We start from the raw sequence: 21,295 nt of genomic DNA, 5'->3' as shown, positions 1-21,295 counted from the left end.
GATGTGCACCCCCAGGAATTTGGTGCTACTCGCTCTCTCCACCACAGCACCGTCGATGGTCAGTGGCAGGTGTTGGGTGTGACTTCTCCGGAAGTCAACAACAATCTCTTTGGTCTTGCTGACGTTCAGCAGGAGGTTGTTGTCCCTGCACCACGTGGTCAGATGGTCGACCTCCAACCTGTATTGGGTCTCGTCGCCCTTGGTGATGAGACCCACCAGAGTTGTGTCGTCAGCAAATTTCACTATGTGATTGTTGCTGTAGGTTGCAGTGCAGTCATGCGTCAGCAGGGTGAAGAGCAGCGGACTGAGCATGCAGCCTTGGGGGGCCCCTGTGCTCAGTGTGATGCTGCTTGAGGTATTGTTGCCAACACGTACTACTTGAGGCCTCTGACAGAGGAAGTCCAGTAGCCAGTTGCAGAGGTAGGTACTGAGTCCCAGTTTGTCAAGTTTGCTGATGAGTTGTTGTGGTATTATGGTGTTGAATGCAGAACTGAAGTCTATAAACAGCAATCTCACATATGAGTCTCTTTTTTCCAGGTGGGTGAGGGCTGGGTGGAGGGCAGAGCAGATTGCATCCTCTGTAGACCGCTTGGCTCGGTATGCAAACTGGAAGGGGTCCAGGGTGGGGGGGGAGAATGGATTTGATATGTGACATGACAAGCCGCTCAAAGCACTTCATGATGATGGGTGTCAGTGCCACAGGGCGGTAGTCATTGAAGCAGGATGGAGCAGTTTTCTTCGGCACAGGTATGATGGTGGCAGCTTTGAAACATGATGGGACGATGGCTTGCTTCAGGGAAGTGTTAAAGATGTCTGTGAAGACATCCTTAAGCTCCCCTGCGCAGTCCTTCAGCGCACGACCTGGAATGTTGTCTGGACCTGTTGCCTTACGGGTGTTGATAGCAGCAAGTGTCCTCTTCACGCTGTCGGCAGAGAGGCACAGGGGCTGCTCATGTAGAGGGGGATGGGTCTTCTGTGGGCAGGTGCTGTTTTGTGCTTCAAAGCGAGCAAAGAAGCGGTTCAGGTTGTTGAGCAGAGGGATGTTGCTCTCACAGCTCTGTGGCGCGGGCTTGTAGTCCGTGAGGGCCTGAATGCCCTGCCATAGGCTTTGTCAGGCTATCACATTCACGGCTTTAAGTTGAAAACTGATTGAAATTACATCACAGTCTCGAACTTTGAAATCATAGGTCTAATCGACGATGCTGCCACACCACCAACGTTTGTTTTTTCCGTGACGTCCAGTATGCATGCCAAGAGGAAAAAAACACATGTGTGTTGAAGTGCGGTGCGTTAACATGATCTCCGCGAACTTTACAGCCAAAATAAAACATCAACTGAACTCGAACTCCTGGTGGGAGGACACTTGTTTCAAGTTTAAAGTCATTGGAGTTCCTTTGAACCAATCTCTAACAACTGGCGTTTCGTCATAAAGAGAAGTTTCTCTACATCACGCCCTGAGCAAGCAAGCTTGCATCATATAATTTATTCCAATGGTAAAGACGGCAAGCAGTCCATTCAAACGCAATGGTTATGAATAAATACGTATATGTAACTGTCTGACTCATGCCAAAATGACATACATTACCAACCTAATTTACTTCCAATACCCCAGTGTAAAGGATAAATTGAGCTTGTAGCTAACAGTTAAAGTTACCATAAACTCCAATTTAAAACCGTTTGCTTACTAACTAACTTAGCTAATCGGGGAAGTATAAGCCCTTTTTGCTCCCTGTGTGGATTCAATCCCCCAAAAATGGGTGGGGAAATTCAAAGTTCATCCCTCTGTTCGCTGGTTGGTTGGTGGCTCTTAGAAAGGACATGGATGCCAGGATTTGGAGAATCATGACACCCCTACTTGAGTGTATTAGGAATATAATTTAAGGATGTTAAACTAATTATCAGTATACTTCTCTTTTGTGTGTTTGGTTTAAAGTATGTTTAACACGTACCTTCCAAAAGTATACTTCAAAATAGATGTCATTAAATACAACTTCAGTATACTAGAAATAAATATACTAATTCTGCAATTTGTGAAGTGTCATACTGTGTACTATTATGTACTGTGTTCTAAAAAGTGAATTTTAATTTGTAAAACGTGTAATTTAAGTTGTAAATAACTGTCATTTAAGTTGTAAATAACTGTAATTTCAAAGTAAATGACTGTAATTTCAAAAAAAGTGTATGAAGCATATTTTTTTTCACCTGCGTGGTCAAGGGCAAGAACTTAACCGACTACTGGCGCAGGTCTGAGCTCTACCGGATAGCCTTCCCGCTGACGGTCATGTCGGGCCGCAAGTTTCAAGCCATATCGACCGCTATCCACATGAGCGACCCGGCGTCCGACGCGGCCAACGACATCCGCAGGGGCACGCCTGGGTATGAGCTTTGTTTTAGAAATTTTGGGAATCTGTTCCAAACGTTCCGATCCATCGGAATCGTACACATCCACACGTTAACGATTCCACTAACGATTCCAATACAAAGCTTTGTTTTAGAAATGTTTACTTTCTTAGAAATTTTAAAGCATTCAACTTCTGTATAGATATTGTACACTTGATATTCATTCTCTAAAACCACTTTAAATTAGACATTCAAAGCCAACAACTCTCAAAGCCATCCTATAAGTGTTCAGCAAATTGTACAGGAATCGATATGGGAATCGATAAGGAATCGCATCGATAAGCAGACTCGACAATGACATCGATATCAATAATTTCTTAACGATGCTCATCCCTAGGTATGACCGCCTGGGCCGAATCAAGCCCATGTACGACGAGCTGCGCGCGGCGTGCAGAGCCAGCTACCACCCGCGGCAGAACATCTCGGTGGACGAGCGAATGGTCGCCTCCAGGGCCAAGTCCTGCCTGGTCCAGCACATGCAGAACAAGCCGACAAGATGGGGCTACAAGCTCTTCGTGCTGGCCGACTCGTCCAACGGCTACACCTGGGACTTCTTTGTGTACGAGGGCCGCGGCCCGGGCCGAACAGAGAAGGTAACTGCTCTGTATTTATTTATTTATTTATTTTATTCATTTATTTATTAAATTAATATTATTGATATAATCACAGAAAGTACATAACTGCTCTTTAACTATTTATTTATTTATTTAATATTATTGATATAAACAGAAAAGGTACATAACTGCTCTCTAACTATTTATTTATTTATTTATTTATTTATTTATCTATTTATTTTTTATTCATGTGTTTATTATTATTTAGCAAGTAAGTAAAAATTCACACTCAGTGCTGTACATAGTGCAATAAAAGGACAATACATGAATACAAATATAATAATCATAAAAGAGCAGGAAACGCCAGGGAGAAGAGGTGTGTTTTGAGCCTAGATTTCAAACTAGTGATGGAGGGAGCGTCTCTGATGGTAGGTTGCAGCTGATTCCGTTGGCGTGGTACAGCCACAACAAGAGCTCTATCGCCTCTCTGCCTGAGTCTGCCACGTGGAACATGCAGAAGACCAATTTATATAAACGGAGAACGCAACTGCTCTTTCAATACCTCTAGTCTTTCCCATACATCGATTTATTTGTGGCGGCCCACCACAATATCAACATTGACCACCACACAATGATTTTCCAGGTTGTACTAAATCGTGCTTAAATCTGGTTAGCATCATAACCAGCTTGTTAAAAAACTGTTGCATTCAAGTTAATCCTGCAAACCAACCACCACAAATGGAATTCAATAGAGTACCGAAGCCATGACGTAGCGTTGTCAAGGCAGCGATATCACTGGATCTAAACAAATCAATCTATTATTAGAAATCACCATAGCGGTGGCTTTCTTAATCTATTTCAATCATTTTACAATGTTTCTAAGAGTTTTATTTTAACATGGGTTTCCTCCGTAAAAGAGACCTGCATGTAACTTCACAGCATGCGGTTGAAGTCATTAAATTCACGGACGTGTTTTGGATTTATTTTTTTTGCAAAAAACGTCACTCTTTTTGCCGCCAGTCTTGAGAAGACGTGAAATATCGACTGGAATTTTGTTTCTTTCTATTACACAGGGAATCCGTATTATGTGGCTAAGCTGCTGCCTAGCAGGTAAAACATGTTTAAATGGATATATTTATTTTTATTAGCTAGAAATGGTGCCACATGTCTACATTCAATGCTATTTAAGCCACTTCGAAAGTTTGTTTAGATCCAGTGATTTGCTACGTCATACTTCGGGACTCTATTCTCTGGGAAACACTTACCTCTCACACAACATTCTCTTTTTCCCTGTGTCTTCCCAATGTTTGTGTATCACCTGAGCGAACCTAAGGACGCTGTATGCGAAATGCGTTGTTTGCTCTGAATAAAATCGAGTAAAAGTCAACAGTGTGCAGTAGAGCAATCTTATTCTTGCTATTTAGGTATGTTCCTGCAATCTACCTGCACCTAACCAGGCTGTGCGTGGATCTTGGTTTCATTTGTGGATCCTTGCTCACCTGTTGAGAATAGCTTTAATCTTTCATTGCTGCTTGTGACTATATTATATTATACATAGTAGTATATTATATTATATTATATTATATTGTATTATATTGTATTATATTGTATTGTATTGTAATTGTATTGTTATTATCAAGGGGCTGAGCTACGACGCGGTCATGTCTCTCCTTCCCATTACACCCCCCTTCCTGGGTTCCGGCTACAAGCTGTTCTTGGACAACTTCTTCACGAGCCCGGACCTGTTCCGCGACCTGCTGCAGAACCGCAGCGTGTGGGCGTGTGGAACCGCGCGGGCCGGCCGGCTCGGCGCGCTGTGCAAGAAGGCGGGGATGCTGGACAAGGCGTCTCCGAAGGGCACCATCCGCTGGCACAGAGAGGGCCCCCTGGTACAGACCCTTTCAAGAGTTCCATTATCAGCATCATAGTTGGCCCCACAAGACTTCCGTTTTAACATTCCGTATGTTATCTTAATGCAGAGGAAGTAGATTGGGAACCAAATAGAACGTTCATCGTTTTTGTTTTTATTGTTGAAAGGGTCTATAAGTATACGTATATATATGAAGGAAAACAATCTAGGCACTTCAGGAAAGGTCACCTTTCCTTGAGTGCCTGGATTGCTTTCCTTCTCATGAACTGATCCCATTTTCCAAGAGCACCCGATACGAGGATAAAATCTACGCTTTATAACCAAGAGCTACCAACCTCTTTTGCTGAAGTATAAGTATATATACTTTTTTGATCCCGTGAGGGAAATTTGGTCTCTGCATTTATCCCAATCCGTGAATTATTGAAACACACTCAGCACACAGTGAGGTGAAGCACACACTAATCCCGGCGCAGTTGGCTGCCTGCAACAACAGCGGCGCTTGGGGTTAGGTGCCTTGCTCAAGGGCACTTCAGCCGTGGCCTACTGGTCGGGGTTCGAACCGGCAACGCTCCGGTTACAAGTCCGAAGCGCTAATCAGTAGGCCACGGCTGCCCCTCACTGCATTGGGGATATCAAAGCCAGTTAACGTTAATCTGAAACGGAGGCCATTAAATATGCCATGATATTAAATATTGATGATATTAAAGATTAAAGAATGATAATAATGATATTAAAGATTAAAGAATGGCAATAATGGAGGGACATGCAGCTTATTAAGATATGGAATGGAACGGGATGTAAAGTGAGGAAGGGAAAAGACCCTCAGAAATGTGAATTAATTTCATGTTCACAAGACATAAGGCCACACTTATACCTTTACTTAATACTTAATGCTTTATAATCAATACTTGTATAATGGCTGCCCCCTCAGGTGCTGGTGCAGTGGAGGGACTTAATACTTTATAATCAATACTTGTATAATGACTGCCCCCTCAGGTGCTGGTGCAGTGGAGGGACAGCCGCGACGTGATCCTGTGCTCCACCTTCCACACGGCGCATAGCGACGCCAAGGTCACCAGGAAGGTGCGCAGCTCCAAGTGCAAGATCTCGACCATCTACGTGCCCATACCACCAGCCGTGCTGGACTATAACAAGTAAGATCACACGCACGCGCGCACACACACACACACACACACACACACACACACACACACACACACACACACACACAGAGCAGTGGGCAGCCAAGGTCACCAGGAAGGTGCGCAGCTCCAAGGGCAAGATCTCTACCGTCTACGTGCCCATACCACCAGCCGTCCTGGACTAAACAAGTATTATACCATGGTCTAGGTTGAAAAGGGTGTCGTTTAAAAAGTGTTATTATACGGCTCTTAAAAATGGTAGTAGAACGCTCCATTGACTTGAATGGGATTGCCACGACGAAACGGTAACAAATAAGTGTAAAGAGACATTTATATTTTTTCGTTTTGGCAAGTAGCCGTATAATAAGCGGGATAATGTATAGAACGTATATGTAATGTATTGTACGTAATGTATAGAACGTATATGTAAGGGATAATGTATAGTTCTATACATTATCCCTTACATATACTACACCTATGAAGTAGATCTGGTAAAAAAAAGTTTAATCGCCGTTCCATGTCAATGCTTATGAATGGTAACTATAACAACGATAGTAGGACGATGGTTCACGCCTCCGCGTCGTCCATTTATTTCTGATAATGGACACCTCGTCGGGCATTATCCCTTACAGATCACACACACACACACACACACACATACACACACACAGAGCAGTGGGCAGCTCTAAACACACACACACACACACACACACACACACAGAGCAGTGGGCAGCTCTTAACACACACACACACACACACACACACACACACACACACACAGAGCAGTGGGCAGCCTTTAACACACACAGAGCAGTGGAACAACAAGTAAGATCACGCAACGTTTTTCTCAATCCTGAACTTCCGAGGCGCTGCTCGACGGCTGACCCAGAGCCTCACACTAACATACTGTTTGTTTGTTTGCTTTTATTTTATTTCGCTACGTGTCGTGTCTCGTTTTGAACGTTTGTCAGAGCTTCCTACACAGTGGACTATGGCTATTATGAGAGCTTGGATAATTTTGTGCGTCTTACTTTTTCTGTTTTCCGTCAACAACTGTTTCACTGAGCCAAGAGAAGGCCTGACTTACTCCAGGGAGCACCTGCTATCGTTACAAAGACATGCAGGACACCTGGATCTCACACTATCAACTCGCGACTGTCCCGAAATTGCACGGAAAAGGTCTAAATCCAAAAAGCCAAAGAAAAGGGGCTCAAGAGGGGGCATTCGGAACAGGCTCCGTAGGCGAGGCTCGCGATTCCCCTTACCAGTAATAACGTTGTCAAATGTGAGATCACTTAATAACAAAATGGACGAACTGATGGCTAGGGTAAGAGTTGAAAGTGACTTTAAATGGAGTAACTTAATTTGCCTAACGGAGACTTGGCTTAAGGACGAGACCGAAGTGGCGCTTCCTGGATACACCTCCATACGGGCCGACCGGGATAAATATAAAACGAACAAATCGATTGGAGGGGGCATGTGTATCTTTGTGGACAATAAATGGGCAACTCAGCTGAACATTCATGAGAAAGTGTGTACCCCCGATTACGAACTGCTCTCGGTCTCTTTCAGACCGTTTTATCTACCGAGGGAATTCGGACAAATCACCATCATTCTCACATATATACCAGGACCAAAGTATGAGGAAGCCGCGAATCGTATAAGTGAGAGTTATAACAATGCACTCTCACGCTCAGTGGACCAACCTATCTTTATACTTGGGGATTTTAACAACTGTGATCTCACCAGTCACATGCCGACTCTGCATCAGTACATAGACTGCCCCACGCGACTCTCTCGGACTCTAGATAAATGCTATGGCAACATACCCAATGCATTCAAGGCAGTGCCCCGCCCACCATTGGGTAAGTCAGACCACAATGTTATTCATCTTCTGCCAAATTATAAAGCCAAGATCAAACGAGAGAGGCCTACTGTCAAAGAGGTATCACTGTGGTCTGATGCCTGTAAGGAGAGACTGATAGACTGTTTTGATGATACAGACTCGGACATTTTCTTTGATAACTGTACAGATGCAAATGAGCTAACAGAGACAATAACATCCTACATCACATTCTGTGAGTATAATGTTGTCATAACAAAAACTGTTAAAATATACCCCAATAATAACGTGTGGGTCTCTCATGAAATGAAAAAGTGCCTCCGTGAGAAAAGGGATGCTTTTGCACAGGGAAACACTACACTTTTTAAAGAAAAAAGACGGGAATTGAGAGGGATTATCAAAAAATCCAGGCAACAACATAGAGATAAAATGGAGAGTCAGTTTGTTACAGGGGATGCTCGTAAAGCATGGAATAGTCTAAATAATATGATGGGTAGAGAGACCAGGAAGCAACACCCAATCAGTAATACTACTTCATTTGTAAATGAACTCAATCAGTTTTATAGCAGGTTTGATTAAAAACACACATGGGGTCAGCTCTGATCAAGTATGTAGCTCTGTCTGGCATACCGTCACTCTCACTGAACAGGAGATAGCTGGCTGTCTTGCCAGGATTAACCCTTTCAAAGCACCGGTCCCGGACGGTCTTAGGGAGAGGGCCCTAGCTGGGTGCACTTACCAACTTAAAGGTGTTTTCACTAGGCTATTTCAGACTCTGCTTGATACACACACCGTCCCGCTTTCATGGAAGAAAACTACAATAATCCCAGTGCCTAAAAAGTCCCACCCTGTCCTACTCAATGACTACAGACCAATTGCTCTCACCAGCATTCTATGCAAATGTATGGAAAGGGTAGTACTGGGTCGTCTAGCAAACTCCCATCTGCTAATATAAGGCACAAAGAGGTACTGAGGATGCCACTCTAACTCTCCTTCACATGGTTAGCAAGCACATCCAACACCCAGAGGCCTACGCTAGAATCTTATTTATTGATTTCAGCTCAGCTTTTAATACGGTCAAGACTGACATTCTTTTAAAACGACTAATAAAACTGGACACAAATGGACACCTTGTATTATGGATTAAGGACTTTTTAACTGATCGTCCTCAAAAAGTCTCTGTACAGGGTACCATGTCTGATGAGGTCATTTTAAACACTGGAGTGCCTCAAGGCTGTGTTCTATCCCCAGTATTATTCTCCATGTATATAAATGAATTGCAGATCTGTGATAGTCATTTTAGCCTACTTAAATATGCCGATGCTATGGCAATGGTCGGTTTAATGGTCAGGGGAAATGGGGATCTGGAGAGAGGGCCTACTTTGATCACATCCACCGCCTTGTGGCCTGGTGTGAGGAAAGTGCTCTTGTCCTAAACCCCACAAAGACCAAAGAACTTGTGGTCAATACTAGGGGTGGAATACCTACATGTCAGCCAGTTACAATTGGGGGCCAACATGTTGATGTTGTCTGCAGTTTTAAATATCTAGGTACTATCCTAGATCATAATCTAAATTTTACTGAACATGTAGAATATATTTTTAAAAGGGCAACCCAAAGATTGTTTCTTTTAAGGAAACTTAACAGTTTTGATGTTAGCAGAGAGGTCCTGAGGATGGTCTACACCAGTCTGCTGGAAAGTGTCATCTCGTACAACATCTCATGCTGGTATGGGAATCTAGGGGCTAGGAGCAAAAGTAAACTCACAAAAATTATAAATATGGCCAGTAAAATCATACTGAACCCCCAGAGGCAGCTGGTGGAACTGTACACAACACACACTAAGAGGAAAGCCCCACAGATAGTTCAGGATCCTTTATATCCACTACATCACACTTTTGAAAGACTCCCTTCAGGAAGAAGATATAGAGTACCTACATCAAGCAGAAACATTTTTAGGAAATATTTTATACCATCATCTATTATTTTGCTAAATCAATATAATCTATGAGTTTTATAATTAACTGATTAACTTTTTAATATTATTTACTGCATTTTATTGACAACTTCTTTTGCACATTTCCATGTCTCCATATGTTGTACCTGCTGTGTAGTCTTTGTTTGTGCTTGCTATGCATGTTGTACCTGCTGTATAGTCTTTACATACTTTACAGCCCTCTAATCGGACGGGGAAGACTGACAAGTAGGCCAGCCCGTGGCTACGCGTAGCCTATGTCAAACAGGTGCTTTCTCTTCGACCTCCACAAATTAAGCTACAGTTTCCGTAGTCGTTTGAATAAGTTTGCGATTGACAACGCGACTGACAACGTTGTGATAAATAGGCATTATAACTTGTGCAAAGTCAACTTGAATGCATCAATTTTGAACAAAGTTGTGTAGGCTACACCGCGCCAGTTGTAGTCTGCATGAAGTTCTTGCACAAGCCACCGTTTTGATTTCCGTAGGGGAGATGCGGGCTGAACCCGCTTGAGGGAGAGAGGTGCAGGGAGAGAATAGGTGCCCTACACTACGCACATCTCTATGAAATAATGTAGCCTAGACTAATACATATTTTAATATTTAAATAAGCAATCATGGAAACAACAAGTCAATAGGCTCAATAGGCTAGACAGATATTGTGAGTAGGCCTAATGCAGGAATGGACGTTACAGTTATTCAGTAACTATAACGAATTACTGAAATTTAAATTGTAATGTGCTTTAGACTACTTCGTTTCCCAATAAAGTAACGAAATTACAGTAACACGTTACCCCCAACACTGGCCTATTGAACTTTGGTGGATGATGGACAGATGTCAGTGCCCTAGCCTAATTTACCCTCGGAAATAATTCTACATTGTCTTTATACAATATATTTAACTGGTCTAGACATGGTGTGGTCTATTGGGTTTCACGTAATTTCAACATACAGCTTTACAGAATAAATATTGTTAACATGTTAGGATCAGCGCCATGGGATTCCCACGGTAGCCAGCGTCTGTGACGACACCTGAGCTTACCAAAATGGCGCCCATAGAGTCATAGAACGTACTTCAACATATCCAACGTATTCTCCTGCCAGTAATCTATCTTGCTCTGTTCTAGAATCTTTGGTTTGCATTATGTTGTACCTGCTGTATAGTCTTTGTGTGTGTTTGCATTATGTTGTTGTTGTTGTACCTGCTGTGTAGTCTTTGTGTGTGTTTGCTATGCATGTCGTACCTGCTGTGTAGTCTTTGTGTGTGTTTGCATTATGTTGTTGTTGTTGTACCTGCTGTGTAGTCTTTGTTTGTGCTTGCTATGCATGTCGTACCTGCTGTGTAGTCTTTGTGTGTGTTTGCATTATGTTGTTGTTGTTGTACCTGCTGTGTAGTCTTTGTTTGTGCTTGCTATGCATGTCGTACCTGCTGTGTAGTCTTTGTTTGTGCTTGCTATGCATGTCGTACCTGCAGTGTAGTCTTTGTGTGTGTTTGCATTATGTTGTTGTTGTTGTACCTGCTGTGTAGTCTTTGTGTGTGTTTGCATTATGTTGTTGTTGTTGTACCTGCTGTGTAGTCTTTGTTTGTGCTTGCTATGCATGTCGTACCTGCTGTGTAGTCTTTGTGTGAGTTTGCATTATGTTGTTGTTGTACCTGCTGTATAGTCTTTGTGTGTGTTTGCATTATGTTGTTGTTGTTGTACCTGCTGTGTAGTCTTTGTGTGTGTTTTCTATGCATGTCGTACCTGCTGTGTAGTCTTTGTGTGTGTTTGCATTATGTTGTTGTTGTTGTACCTGCTGTGTAGTCTTTGTTTGTGCTTGCTATGCATGTCGTACCTGCTGTGTAGTCTTTGTGTGTGTTTGCATTATGTTGTTGTTGTTGTACCTGCTGTGTAGTCTTTGTTTGTGCTTGCTATGCATGTCGTATCTGCAGTGTAGTCTTTGTGTGTGTTTGCATTATGTTGTTGTTGTTGTACCTGCTGTGTAGTCTTTGTGTGTGTTTGCATTATGTTGTTGTTGTTGTACCTGCTGTGTAGTCTTTGTTTGTGCTTGCTATGCATGTCGTACCTGCTGTGTAGTCTTTGTGTGAGTTTGCATTATGTTGTTGTTGTTGTACCTGCTGTGTAGTCTTTGTTTGTGCTTGCTATGCATGTCGTACCTGCTGTGTAGTCTTTGTGTGTGTTTGCATTATGTTGTTGTTGTTGTACCTGCTGTGTAGTCTTTGTGTGTGTTTGCATTATGTTGTTGTTGTTGTACCTGCTGTGTAGTCTTTGTGTGTGTTTGCATTATGTTGTTGTTGTTGTACCTGCTGTGTAGTCTTTGTTTGTGTCTGCTTTATGTTGTACCTGTTGTGTAGTCTTGCTTGTGTCAAAGTCAAAGTCAGCTTTATTGTCAATTTCTTCACATGTTCCAGACATACAAAGAGATCGAAATTACGTTTCTCACTATCCCACGGTGAAGACAAGACATATTTTACCAATTTTAAGTCCACAGACAAACATAACATTCAAGTAAACAAAAAAGTAAGTAAATAAGTAAATAAGAGGGCACATATAATAATGAAAAAAATAAGAGCAGCAACATTTGGTTGAAATTGTGCATAGACAGTCAATAAAATACTAGTGCAAAGTCAGGCCAATAAAAGGCTTGGGTAGTTCTGTTTGACCTAAGTAAGAAAGAAAGTGGCATAGTGGTGCAAGTTATGTAAGAGCAGCAGAAGTGTTGTGTTTTCAGGACAACAACAACAAGTTGTAAAGTGTACAAGTGTGCAAGTGTGCAAGTGGAGTAGTGCAGGCGGCCATTGTGGGTCCAATGTCCAGGATGTTATGTAGCTGAGGGTGGAGGGGGGAGAGGAGGGAGAGAGTTCAGCATCCTTACAGCTTGGTGTATGAAGCTGTTGGTGAGTCTGGTAGTGCGGGAGCGCAGGCTTCTGTACCTCTTCCCAGAGGGCAGTAGATCAAACAGATTGTGAGCGGGGTGACTTGCATCACTCACAATTTTGGTCGCCTTGCGGGTGAGGTGGGTGGTGTAAATGTCCTTCAGGGAGGGGAGTGAAGCACCAATAATCCTTCCAGCTGTGTTCACTATGCGCTGCAGGGCTTTCCGGTTGTATTCAGTGCAGCTTCCGCCCCACACAGCGATACAGCTGGAGAGGATGCTCTCAATGGTGCCTCGGTAGAATGTGGTCATGATGGCTGGTGGAGCACTTGCTCGCCTGAGTTTCCGCAGGAAGTACAGGCGGCGCTGAGCTCTCTTCGCCAGTGATGCAGTGTTGGTGGTCCAGGAGAGGTCTTCACTGATGTGCACCCCCAGGAATTTGGTGCTGCTCGCTCTCTCCACCACAGCACCGTCGATGGTCAGTGGCAGGTGTTGGGTGTGACCTCTCCGGAAGTCAACAACAATCTCTTTGGTCTTGCTGACGTTCAGCAGGAGGTTGTTGTCCCTGCACCACGTGGTCAGATGGTCGACCTCCAACCTGTATTGAGTCTCGTCGCCCTTGGTGATGAGACCCACCAGAGTTGTGTCGTCAGCAAATTTCACTATGTGATTGTTGCTGTAGGTTGCTGTGCAGTCATGCGTCAGCAGGGTGAAGAGCAGCGGACTGAGCACGCAGCCTTGGGGGGCCCCTGTGCTCAGTGTGATGCTGCTTGAGGTATTGTTGCCAACACGTACTACTTGAGGCCTCTGACAGAGGAAGTCCAGTAGCCAGTTGCAGAGGTAGGTACTGAGTCCCAGTTTGTCAAGTTTGCAGATGAGTTGTTGTGGTATTATGGTGTTGAATGCAGAACTGAAGTCTATAAACAGCAATCTCACATATGAGTCTCTTTTTTCCAGGTGGGTGAGGGCTGGGTGGAGGGCAGAGCAGATTGCATCCTCTGTAGACCGCTTGGCTCGGTATGCAAACTGGAAGGGGTCCAGGGTGGGGGGGAGAATGGATTTGATATGTGACGACAAGCCGCTCAAAGCACTTCATGATGATGGGTGTCAGGGCCACAGGGCGGTAGTCATTGAAGCAGGATGGAGCAGTTTTCTTCGGCACAGGTATGATGGTGGCAGCTTTGAAACATGATGGGACGATGGCTTGCTTCAGGGAAGTGTTAAAGATGTCTGTGAAGACATCCTTAAGCTCCCCCTTGTGTGTGTTACATGTTGTATCTGTTGTGTAGTCTTACTTGTGTGTGTTACATGTTTGGTGGGGCCAAAGATGAATTTCCACAGTATAGTAGGGGGGCCTATGTGTCTAATTTGGGGGCTTGTGGGATTCGCATGTTAATTTTTGGAGAGTATTATATCTTTATTCTAGGGGTTCTTAAGAGTAGAAAAAAACATGTCTCCATTTGCCCTGATAGCATTGAATTATTTATAATCAAGAGCAAAACATTATCCAGGAAGGGGAGAGCAGTCTTAAAAAGGTGTGTAGGGATAGGGTCTAGTAGACTAGTTGTAGATTTTGATGAGAAAATTGTGGAGGTGAGATCTAATATGTTGTCTATATGTAAATGAATTAAATGTTGTTCGAGGTCTCATCTGTGATTCTGTTATGTTTTTGCTATCCTTCAGCAATGGAGTATGTGTATTTGGTGAAACTGATTGGTTATTGATCTTATCTCTAATTGTTTGACATACAATCATAATACTGACATACAATCATACTGTTAAAAATAACTGTTTTGTGAACTTTATTCAACATGTGATTTAGGCTAAATGTATGGTGTCAATTACAGTGAAATATACAATTTCAAAAAAATAGGGTTGAAACAGGTAAAAAAAAATGGAGACATAATTTTTCTCCATGTTCAATGACCTCTAAAGACAGTCCAACCACTCTCCAAAAATTAACATTTCAAACCCACAGAAACCAGAGACCTCTAATCATTTATATATATACTGTTGAAAAAAATTAAGGGAACACTTACAGTTTTTTATTTGCTGAGTGTGCGTATGCTGTATATATAGTTAAGTTAAGTTACGCTTTATTTGTCCAATAAGTAAGATCACGCAACATTTTTTTTTTTTGCAGAGTGTGTGTACATGCTGTATATATAGCACAAAACCGACGTGTTGTTGTTTATTTATATATCTATTTATTTGTTTGTTGTTGTTTATTTGTTGTTGTTTATCTCAGGAGCATGGGTGGCGTGGACCTGTCGGACGCCCTCATCAGCTACTACAACGTCCTGCACAAGACCAAGCGCTGGTACCGCTCTTTGTTCTACCACTTTGTGGACATCGGCATCGTGAACGCGTTCATCCTGCACAAGGAGCAGGCCGCGACGCGGGGCGAGCGGCCGCTGGTGCAGAAGGCCTTCAGGGAGCTGCTGGTGCGGGAGCTCAAGGCCATCGGCTCCCCCACCACCGTGCAGGCACCGGCCCGGCCAGACGTGCTGCACAGGCCCAGGTACTGTGGCGCTCACGCACGCACGCACACGATCAGCCAGACGTGCTGCACAGGCCCAGGTACTGTGGCGCTCACGCACGCACGCACGCACACGATCAGCCAGACGTGCTGCACAGGCCCAGGTACTGTGGCGCTCACGCTCGCACGCACACGATCAGACAGACGTGCTGCACAGGCCCAGGTACTGTGGCACGCACGCACGCACACGATCAGACAGACGTGCTGCACAGGCCCAGGTACTGTGGCACACACGCACGCACACACAGACACGCACGCACACACACGCACACACATGCACGCACACACACACACACGCACGCACACACACGTTATCAGGTAGACATGCTGCACAGGCCCAGGTACTGTGGCACACACGCACACGCACACGCACTATCAGCCAGATGTGCTGCACAGGTCCAGGTACTCTGCCGTTGACACACACATGCATACACACACACACACACACACACACACACACACACACACACACACACACACACACGCTATCAGCCAGACGTGCTGCACAGGTACTTTGAAGCGCAGTGTCTCTTTGTGTGTGTGTGTGTGTTTGTCTGTGTGTGCGTGGAGCTGGTCGTGCTTTAAAAAAGTCTATGTACTCAGTGGAACATTTAGGTTCTTTAGCATCAACTGCTGCGTGGAGTCGAAACGTGAAGATTAAATATGTTTTAAATGCGTCAGTATATCAACTGCAATTAGCATGCTAGTAAACAAAGCAATGAATTAGCTAATTTACTTACCGTCTTAAACGAGTTGGTTTGAACAAAAGATTCCAAAGGCACACTGCTTTTTATAGTTAAAAAGCCTTTAATTTAAGTGGGCTTACGCGTTGCGACAAAACATGTCTTCATCAGAGCACAGCTTGGTCTGATGTAGACATGTTTTGTCGCAACGCGTAAGCCCACTTAAATTAAATCTTTTTAACTATAAAAAGCAGTGTGCCTTTGGAATCTTTTGGTCAAACCAACTCGTTTCAGATAAGAAGTATTCCCTTGAAACCAAAGAGCACCTGCTTTAGAGAGATATCAGTGACGAAGCACTTCCGACAAGCAACCTTGTTTGGTATTTGAAGATATTGCTAATTTACTTAAATCGTCTTGTAAATAAGCTACCAGTGCTTTTTCAAAGTTCTCAATGTCTTGTTTTAAATGGCAGGGCCCTCGGAAGTCTACCAATGAAGTGTGGAGCCTCGTAAATGGTGTAAATCAGTGATTTATTTGCATGGCTAGGCCGATTCCCGAGGCACCCCCATCAAAAACCTGTTGGTAGCATCGGCTAACTAGTGCCAGATTTCGGAGTGCAGGGGACAAGCCAAGATGAGCTATGAGACAAAAGTTCACACTCGGTATCATGTTTCAACACACTTTAGGTCAATATCACACCAAACTTCTCCTTTAACATTTAAAAACCCCTTTTTATTTACTTTTACTATAAAGTTTGTCATCATTTTTACAGTCATACTATAAAGATACCATTGTCACTATTTTAAATGAATGCTACAGCAGGCCTACAGCAGGCCTAGCTTAAATTGCCCAAGCTACATTACAGTGCTACAATGTTGTTGGCTGATGTGAAACAGGGTTTTTCAAACTATGCGCTGATCTGCGACAAGGACGAAGTGCAACAGAGTCAAATGTCTGGTGATACTCGTCTGATTTGCTGCACATTTGATCAAGGAACTTCAGACTAACAGAAAAAGAAAACAAACGTTTTCTCTATTAGGGAATACTTGCTAATTTGGTGCCATCAAGGCATGACATTAAGTATGAGTGTTATTAAGTGTTCATTCAATGTGTGTGCATGTTGGAGAGAAACTGAAACCAGAGAGGGTTCAAGCAGAGCGAGAGGCGCAAACGTTCGACAATTTCCGCGTTCGATTATTGCAAGGGGGAGGGGGGGAAATCCCCCTTTATGCAGACCAGAGTAAGCCCTTGCTGCACTAATGTCAATGGAGACTTGTGGAATTTTACCAATAAATTGGTCATTTTGTCTTTCTGGATTTGTTGAGGGTTTTTTGGAAAATTGTGTCATAATCTGTAAGTGTTTGGGATCATTTCAAGCCTAATAGTGTAATTTTTTAGTGTTCGGATTTGTAATAAAATAACTTAATATTAGACCATGCTGCTGCCAGTTACTGTCCGGTTGTTAGCATGCTAGCTAGCCTCTTAGCTAAGGTAACATTTTAAACGGAGAAGTGTAATTTCTTTGAAATGACAACTAGCTGAATAACACTACTGACATTAGTTAAAGTGGATAGTCTATACTCAAGCGAATTTGCAACAGTATATTAAGTTTAAGCGAAGTCCTTCAACTACTAGTCACTTGTTAGCGCATAGCTGTATTGCCATAGCTACTACCATCCACTTGTATAGCATTTTAAGCTAGCGTTAGCTAGCTAGCTAGCTCGGTTCACATGACTAATTAAATTATTCATATCATTTCCTTAAGAATGATTCATTGGTATCATACATGATTATGGACAATAATACTGTGAACACAATTATGTTTATCTGTTGTTATTGCTTATTAAGAGAGAAAGTTTATTTAGTGACGTAGGGTGACACTCCCACTTATGCAGACCGGAACTGTCCCGTTTTGCTCCCATAGTAACGAATTACGTTGCTCTATCTTGCTAGTAATCAAGGATCTTTGCTGAAACCACTGCAGTTGCACAGATAACGTGGTAACTAGGTGACAACATTTTAGAATGTGGTAACTATGAGATAACAACAATTAAGAACGAAGTGGATCTTGCAACTTCCAAAAAAAAGGAGACTAGACAATACACTGTAGCATTTGGCAAACTGCCCACGTATCAGGACCTAGCCTATGCTATAGGACAATGCCCAAATAAATAATGTAAAGGTATTCATGATTTTAGCCACCAGCATGAGTAGGGTTGGGCACTGAAACACGGTAATATGGCACCGGTGCCGACACAAACGGTAGTAACTGCATCGAATAACAACGTGGATTTCGGTGCCTCATTTCGGTGCTTAAAAAGCGTTTTTTTATTTATTTTTTTTTATACGAGGCATCACTGCATGTCATGCGCCATCTCTAATGTCTTGCTCTGATAGCAACACATCCAGACACAGTTAGCTGCTAGCTAACGTAAACACTGGATGTATAAACCAGAGGAGTGCACCACATAGGCGAGTGGACAGTGTTTGACAGCTTGCGTGAGCCCAGTAGCTTACTTTAATGTGATATCGCGAGCTCCTGTCAAAATCTAGCAGTGGGCCTTCCTAACTACACACAAACAAAAGGCTATGAAACAACAGTAGCCTATATGTTACACAATATCCTTGCTAATGCGCTAACTGGCATTTATTTGAAATGTTATCAGCAAAGTTGTAAGGTGAAAACTTTATTTCACGGTGTGTTCTAAACAACATAATGGCATGATATTAATCTTTCATGTGCATGAGGCCCATATAGAATCAATATGAAGATCATGTTAAAAGTTCGCTGGCAAAAACATAAGGTTAGGCTACGTACCTGATGTCACTGAGCTGTCAAAGAGGCTACAAAACCATCTCCGTAGTTATCGCTAATTAAACTCAGCTGACTGGTGTTAGCACATAGCCATAGTTGCTGTTAAAATGCCTACTAGGCTAGCACTGGGAATCTAAACACTTCAACACACGACATGTAGCCTAACATGTTCAAAACTATTGCGTGTTATGGGTTAAGACATGACATTTCTTGAAGCATTTGGGAACACACTGAATTAACTGTTAGTCCCTGTTGCTTGCAAATGCCGTTGTCCATGACCTGGCAGTTCTATGGCAAGCGGTTTTAACATACCTTATGGCTAACCGCCTACACTGGGTAAACTTGAAAGCAGAGCTTACCATTGTGTGCATGCATGGCAAGCTGTTTTAACATTTAAATGTATTATTCGTAGGAGCAATGAGATATTGATAGTAAATTGAATATAACAGTTCAATTTCATGTTCAAATTTGTCTTATCAATAAAAAAAAAAAGCAATTCATGCTTTAGACCATTTTAATTTAAAACATTTTAAAAACAAAGTACCAATTCAGGCACCATTTCGGCACCGGCACCGTTTTAAAAGTATCGATTTAGCACCGGTATCGGATAAAACCCAGACGATACCCAACCCTAAGCATGAGGCAGCACAAACAACAACGTTTGTTATGGGCACAGCAATTAACCAATACAACAACAACAGCAACACGTTACATTGATATTGTTATGGGTACGCAAATAACCAATACCGCAAAACATACGGATTAAGTTTATAGCTTTAATTGTTCCTCCGAAAATTATGATGATTCTATTACTGTTCTAATAATATAGACATACACAAACAGACAAACACACACAGCAAAATATGCCCATTTTAATCACACATGATGAAGACAGGAACTGCGTCATTAGCCATCAGTCATCAATGCAACTATCAAAAATGCATTTTGGCGTTTCAAACGCACATTAATGCACAGAATTTTTGATCCGTATGTTCAATGTTGAAAAATGAGGTACCGTTGGAATCCTTTGATGAAGCCGAGTTGAGCCCTATTCAATACTCCTGTTGGTGAACCGCACCTGAGCAAGCACACTTTGCAGTTCCTCGGAAATCCTTTTTGTTGTTGTTATTCTTCATTTATTTACACTGTTGTTTATCTAGGTACCTTGGTGCCGACGCTACAGAGCGGAGGCGATTGTGCAAAGAGTGGAGACTGTAGACGCCGATCCACTGCACCCACTGTCACGTAGCGCTTATGTCTCACGTCGAGCCGATCCACTGCACCCACTGTCACTTAGCACTATGTCTCACGTCGAGCCGATCCACTGCACCCACTGTCACGTAGCGCTATGTCTCACGTCGAGCCGATCCACTGCACCGTCAGATAGCGCTATGTCTCATGCCGATCCACTGCACCCACTGTCACGTAGCGCTATGTCTCACGCCGATCCACTGCACCCACTGTCACATAGCGCTATGTCTCACGCCGATCCACTGCACCGTCACGTAGCGCTATGTCTCACGCCGATCCACTGCACTGTCACGTAGCGCTATGTCTCACGCCGATCCACTGCACTGTCACGTAGCGCTATGTCTCACGCCGATCCACTGCACCCACTGTCACGTAGCGCTATGTCTCACGCTGATCCACTGCACCCACTGTCACGTAGCGCTATGTCTCACGCCGATCCACTGCACCGTCACGTAGTGCTTTGTCTCACGCCGATCCACTGCACTGTCACGTAGCGCTATGTCTCACGTTGAGCCGCAACTGCTTCCTTGAGTGGCATGCCCAGCAAAACCTGTGAAGTGTGTGTGTGTGTGTGTGTGTGCACGCGTGGGTGTGTGCGTGTACATATATATCAATACCTCATGTGTCATATACAGTGCCCTCCACATACATACATACATACATACATACACACACACGTGTCGTGCATACATATATATAGATAGATAGATAGATGTAATGGAGCTGATTATGTATGCACAGTGCAGTAACATTAAGGTACTTTGACACCAACTCCACTCTGTGTTGATTAATTACTTACTTTTTGCTTATCTATTTACATTGTTGTTTATCTATTTACTTTGTTGTTTATCTATTTACATTGTTTTTTTTATCTATTTACATTGTTGCCCATCTGTTTACATTGTTGCTTGTCTGTTTACTTTGTTGTTTGTCTAGTTTCTACGGTACCAACAGCACGGAGTGCAGACGACGGTGCAAAAGGTGTAGCCAGAAGACGGGGGTCTACTGCAGCCACTGCCGGGAAACGCTGTGTCTCACGCAGAACCGCAACTGCTTCGTCGATTGGCATGCTAGTAAAAACATGTGATGTTTTTGTGTGATTGGCATGCTAGTAAAAACATGTGAAGCGTCGATTGGCATGCTAGTAAAAACATGTGAAGCGTGCATGCGTGGGTGTGCGTGCAACGACGATGACCAACATGTGTGTGAAGACTATGACCTGCGTGCGTGTGAAGGCTCTGACCTGCGTGCGTGTGAAGGCTCTGACCTGCTGCAGCCCCGGTCATGTGGTGCTGTGTCTCATGTTGAACTTTAAATGCTACCTCATGCCCAGCAAATCCTCTG

General features: G+C 43.3%; 2 protein-coding genes across 4 annotated transcripts in view; one reads left to right on the top strand and one right to left on the bottom strand.

Annotated features, from left to right (window-relative positions):
- LOC121718806 (NACHT, LRR and PYD domains-containing protein 3-like) overlaps positions 1–21,295 on the bottom strand; it is an 849,641-nt gene that overhangs the window by 662,848 nt on the left and 165,498 nt on the right. The window lies entirely within an intron of this gene.
- The window catches only part of LOC121718809, a 34,967-nt gene that overhangs the window by 13,585 nt on the left and 87 nt on the right, over positions 1–21,295 (top strand). The window contains exons 10-15 of the mRNA XM_042104065.1: positions 2,216–2,376; positions 2,738–2,993; positions 4,595–4,843; positions 5,821–5,978; positions 14,912–15,184; positions 20,888–21,295. The exon at positions 20,888–21,295 is cut by the window's right edge and continues 87 nt beyond it. Coding sequence (XP_041959999.1) covers positions 2,216–2,376; positions 2,738–2,993; positions 4,595–4,843; positions 5,821–5,978; positions 14,912–15,184; positions 20,888–21,038 — 1,248 coding nt within the window. The 3' untranslated portion in view covers positions 21,039–21,295. The remainder of the gene's footprint in view (positions 1–2,215; positions 2,377–2,737; positions 2,994–4,594; positions 4,844–5,820; positions 5,979–14,911; positions 15,185–20,887) is intronic.

The sequence above is a fragment of the Alosa sapidissima genome, chromosome 9 (genome assembly GCF_018492685.1).
Source record: "Alosa sapidissima isolate fAloSap1 chromosome 9, fAloSap1.pri, whole genome shotgun sequence".
Taxonomy (NCBI): Eukaryota; Metazoa; Chordata; class Actinopteri; order Clupeiformes; family Clupeidae; genus Alosa; species Alosa sapidissima.
This window is presented reverse-complemented; position numbering and strand designations above follow the sequence as displayed.